At 39.5% G+C, this 5064-nt stretch overlaps 1 protein-coding gene across 1 annotated transcript; it reads right to left on the bottom strand.

The window, feature by feature from the left end:
* Window positions 1-318: 318 nt before the first annotated feature.
* On the bottom strand, window positions 319-4227 carry LOC126480999 (ubiquitin-like modifier-activating enzyme 1). The gene has a single exon (XM_050104449.1). It carries the CDS (start codon window positions 4050-4052, stop codon window positions 894-896), a length of 3159 nt encoding a protein of 1052 aa, XP_049960406.1. The 5' UTR covers window positions 4053-4227; the 3' UTR covers window positions 319-893.
* Window positions 4228-5064: the final 837 nt, after the last annotated feature.

Raw genomic sequence — 5064 nt, 5'->3', positions numbered from 1 at the left:
TGGTGCGAAAGCTAGAATTTTGTGTGTATATATGTGTCTGTTTGTGTTTCTATCGACCTGCCAGCACTTTCGTATGGTAAGTCACATCTTTTGTTTTTAAATATATTTTACCGGCATGGAATGTTTCCCTAATATATAAATAAAAACCATTGGAGTATAAAGCTTCAGGCATACACATTATTAGTAAGATGCAAATACGTGAAAACATCTACTGGACAGTTCTTACAGGTTGATCAAGTGCATACACATTTGAGCCCACGCATGATGGTGAAAACTTAAGGGGACATCATATGATTTTGTAACATTAATAAAACAACGTATCAGCGAACACTTTATTCATAAGTACAAATTGAGACATCACTCATAAAAAAGATTACACAAAAGATAAGAGCTTTTTTGCATCTTATTTATGAATACAATAATGAGACTCCCTTTGTTTATATAGCAATCTCACTATATGCGCAACCATATATAGCACTTCATCCACTACAGTTCATACTGAGATGTAAGCAGGCTACATATAAACTGAAAATATTGGCATATCCATTAGTTTTAGTCCTATAATCTATGGAATACTTTTTAAAAATTTAGATTTGAGCACAGGTGTGTTAAATGCATGAAGTAAACTTCCTGTAAATTATTCTGCACAATCTAAATGAACTGCCTCAATAACTTTCCACAGATATAAATTTCACCCTACTTCTATAAAAAATATTGGAACTTTGTGGCATTATTATTAAAAATACTGTAAATTCTAAACACAGAAGTAAGAACAGAAATTACTGAATGTGAAAATATAAAATTCACAGCCACACTGTAAGCTCAAATTAGATTTAAACATTGAAAACATGAGAAAATATCTGGTTGAATTTAGAACCAAGTAATACAATAACTTAATTTGGGAGTGTGTAACGAACATAGGGAACTTCAACATCATTACCACTATCATCATTACAACACAATTCAAATATCAGAGCTTTAACATGTGGCTCAATTTTCTTTTTTGAGACTTTCATTACAACTTCAGACATTGGAAGTCCCATGCGTTCTGCACACTTTGATCTAGACATGAAAAATGAGTAAAGCATACAAACACCTTGGGACAACATTGTGATTTCCAGATTATATTTAGTTCTGAAGTAATCAAGGAACTCTTTGAGAGTGAGTTCTCCCACTACTTCAAACCGGTCCCATAATGTCCATTCCGTGTCATAATACTTATTTTTTGGAGCTGAAATTGGCTCAGAAAAGCTGATGAACGGTAAGGCCAAGTTAATAAAACCATTCTTGAAGACATCAATATTTTTAAAGCCCTGTGCTAATTTGTATAGCTCAAGACACGCAAGGCCACCAACTACTGATGTAGTTGTAGCAATAGCAGGAATAATCTTACCAGCAATAAGCTTACTCTTGTGACGATCTGCTATTGGGATACCGTAATTTTCAGCACGCAGATTAGAAGCAGCAACAATAAAGTCCATATGCATATTGGTGTCATCGTCCTTTTCAAATTCCAACGGCTTTATCTGAAGATTACCCAGCTCACTGATACCAGGCAACTCCTTCTGCAATTGTATTATGCGATCATGATCAACAGCACCAGTTCCATTAGACATCTGATCCTGTGAATCAGTTACTGATATTTTAACACCTTGTTTTGGAACGAAAACTGGTACTTGCACCCTTGCAGCAATTCGAGCAACAGCTTCACGATCACGGTTCTGTGGAATACCATACACCTCTGCTTTCAAATTAGCAGCAGCAACAATGTAATCCAAATGAAGAGAATTGTCAACTGAAAATTCAAGGGGTTTTGGGCATCTTTTTGGTCCTGACCAAAATGGCTGTCCACTTGATGTAAGCTGATCTGGAGGGAAATTAAACAAAAGTTGGCGAATTTGGTCATTATATTGCTCTTGCCAATAGCACCGGGCCCATGCAACACAATCGTCAAAACTTAATGGTCGCTGATCAACTAAAGCTTTCTTAAGTGACTCCAGAATTTCCAATGGCTGCACTCCTGGAAGCTTCATTGTTCGGTCTATGAATGATGGGTCTGAGAGGTACTGAGCAGCATTTTCAGCTGCTTGGTGAAACAGACCTTCAAATGAATCTCTTGCCCACTGTAGTGTGTGCTCAATTGCATTGGGGAAATTCTTTAGGGTACATATTGGAATGCTTTTCTCAGGTGGATCTTGTGACGAACTGTACGATTCTGTCAAAAATGGAACAACTACCTGAGTATTGCCCTTTGTTCCTAAAGTCCCTGATTCCAGAAGTGGTTTGCGATAATATACACATCGACGATCCATATATATGCGGGCATCAACATTATCCAAAGCATTTGCAACACCATCAAGACCTTCAAAGAAATTATCATCGTACACTTTCTCAGACTCTGGACCAACACGATTTTCATGAGCCTCAATATTTAAATACGGATTCATCTGCTTAACAACTCTAGCAGCAGTTATAGACTTCGGGCGCTGGACATCATGTGGTCGAAACAAGAACTGCCGATTGAGGTTTGACTTCTCAATGAGGTCCATGTCTGTCACAATAACTTTACCACCCTCACCTGCTCCAACACCCATCATAGCAAAGTTCTTTAGAAGTTCACATCCAATGGCACCTGCACCAACAATGAAGTAATTAAGTTTACCCAGTTTATCTTGGAATTCCTTTCCAAATACAGCAATCTGCCCATCATAACGACTGCCTGTTGGCATATAATTTTCAGGATTTTCTGCAGTGAGATCTTTAGGTAAACATTCCAAGGCATCAAAGTAAAGCCATTGATAAATTGGAGTAAATTTTCCACTGCAAGCTTTCATTACTTCTTGAGCAACTATTCCACCAACGGCTGCATTCAATGGGCTAATATCTCCTCTACATATTTTCGGAAAAACCTCTAGAAGATCACTACCAACCTCATAGTCACTTCCACCATTCACACTCAATTTCTTGCAAAGTGACTTGAAAGCAGCTGCATCATCATTGTTCCAAAGCCTCGGATAGTCCCCATTCTGCTCATGGTACTTGTGGAGAGCTTGGAAAGCCAAATGCAGCTGTGGAGCTCTCTCAAATTTTGAAAAATCTGTTATTACAAATTCTGGTTCCTTAAGGGCCTCTTTCAATGGTTTGAACTGCATAACAGTTGGAACTTTGACCTGGGTGACTATACCACCACTCACATACTTTGAATAACTACTTGTATCACCAATGCTAAACGTATAAGGACCCAGAACTTTAATTTTTATTGGTTCACAGCCATTCAGTTCTGTCATTCCAACAATCTCCGAGAAAGTAACGTAATCGCCGTCCTCTAGCCCGTGACGAGTATCGTCCAGACATGTAACAACTCCCTCAATGTCATTGGATATGCTGGCTATCATCGCAGTTAAGGGCGCCTCGCCATTTGTGTCCACGACAGTAAATTCATCACCAAAGTCACAGAACACCTGTGAAAATAGTCCTTTATTGTCTGCAATTATAAGTGCGATATTGAAGGCACGTGCGGTTTCCGCGATTCTCAGCTGCTCGTCGAGTTTACTATTTGTTAAAACAATAACTCTGAATTGTTTCAAAAAATCCTCAGTCAGTGGACCGGTATACGCCTGAGTACGAACGTAATTATTCAATTCAGACAGTTGTTTGAGACTGGCTTCCGCCCTATTTTTTCCTAATGAAGCTTCAGATAAGTAAAACTGTGAGCACAAATCTGATATTGTACAAGCAACTTCATCATGTAGCGTGACAGCTCTGACACCACCAAGAATCACATTTTTGGCCACTTCGACTCCCAAGCCGCCGAGACCAGATATTAAAACATTCGAGGACGCCATGCGTCGCATGGCATCATGACCAAGTACATACAACTGCCTTGAATAAAGTCCTTCGTCGATCTCGGGGGCACAGTTGGATGATCCCGGTTGCTCCATTTCTGCAGAGCGCGAGGAGCAAGAGGACGCTACTACTGAGTCTCCTGTAGCAACTTTTCTCTTCTTGGCTGCAGGATCTACGGAACTATCGAGCACACGAGAACTAGACATCGGGCACACACAAAGTTTTCACTATGAAGGCGTATACTCCAATGTTTCGATCACAAATCAACACTGTCTTTTCGTTAAAAGACAATTGCATAGTTCATAACACTGTAATAATCTTTGTTACCTTCAACTGCTCCCAAAGACACTAATGGAAAGCTCTAATGCCCTCTTCAAAGAGCAATTTCAAAGATACTACAACCAAGAAAACAAATGCTACGTCGTTTATCGATTCAGTAACAAAGATTCTTTTATTCGAACGAAATTTCTTTCATAATTTAATTGTATTATATTTTAGCGATCCGAAAAAGAAGTGAATTACTCCACTTGCATGCGACTACTCATGAAAGGGCAGTTCGTAAAAAATTATTTAACTTGTGGTTCTTGGCTGGAAACAGGATTTCCACATGTAACTAAAGTAATGTCACTGCAAAGTGATGCGATGAGTCAGGCTGCAGTGGCGGCGTGAACTACCTCCATACAAGCTGCAGTCAAGATAATGATGGCAGTTTTTAATATTGACTGAATGATTTTTATCTGGTCCCATCTGACTACAATATACATAGTTTCTTCACAACATCCCCACTGACTTTTCAAGGAGTGAGGAGGAACGGAAGTCGCAAGTTACTCCTACCAAAAGCTAACACAGGACAGTTGCTGAGCGATCAAGCTGCACTTTCATCATATAGTTCTAGCACTACACATGTGCTTGCTGGATTGCCGCGACACAGCACGACAGTTACTTCGTAACGTCTATGGTACACACACCTACTCTATTGTCCGCTACGCTGCGTTGGCAGCGGCCTGAGACCAAACACTCATAGCTCGAAACCGATTGAATTGTACTGGTCATTTTAACTGTTTCAGCTGTGGATTACTGGTGAAACATTCTATGTTGTACTAACTAAAAGAAACACTTTTTGCCTTCGTTCAAAGAAACTTTATCATTTTTGTACGACCTAGGTTTCGGGTTAAGAGCGAGCCGCACCTGCCGTATCGTCATGTTAAAACATTCCAC

Source organism: Schistocerca serialis, chromosome 5 (genome assembly GCF_023864345.2).
Source record: "Schistocerca serialis cubense isolate TAMUIC-IGC-003099 chromosome 5, iqSchSeri2.2, whole genome shotgun sequence".
In the NCBI taxonomy this organism is placed as follows: Eukaryota; Metazoa; Arthropoda; class Insecta; order Orthoptera; family Acrididae; genus Schistocerca; species Schistocerca serialis.
Note: the sequence above shows the minus strand (reverse complement) of the source record. Positions and strands in the feature narration are given on the sequence as shown.

Bases quoted from the DNA above. Each gene is read 5' to 3' on its own strand.
- LOC126480999 (XM_050104449.1), bottom strand. From the start codon at position 4,052: ATGTCTAGTTCTCGTGTGCTCGATAGTTCCGTAGATCCTGCAGCCAAG.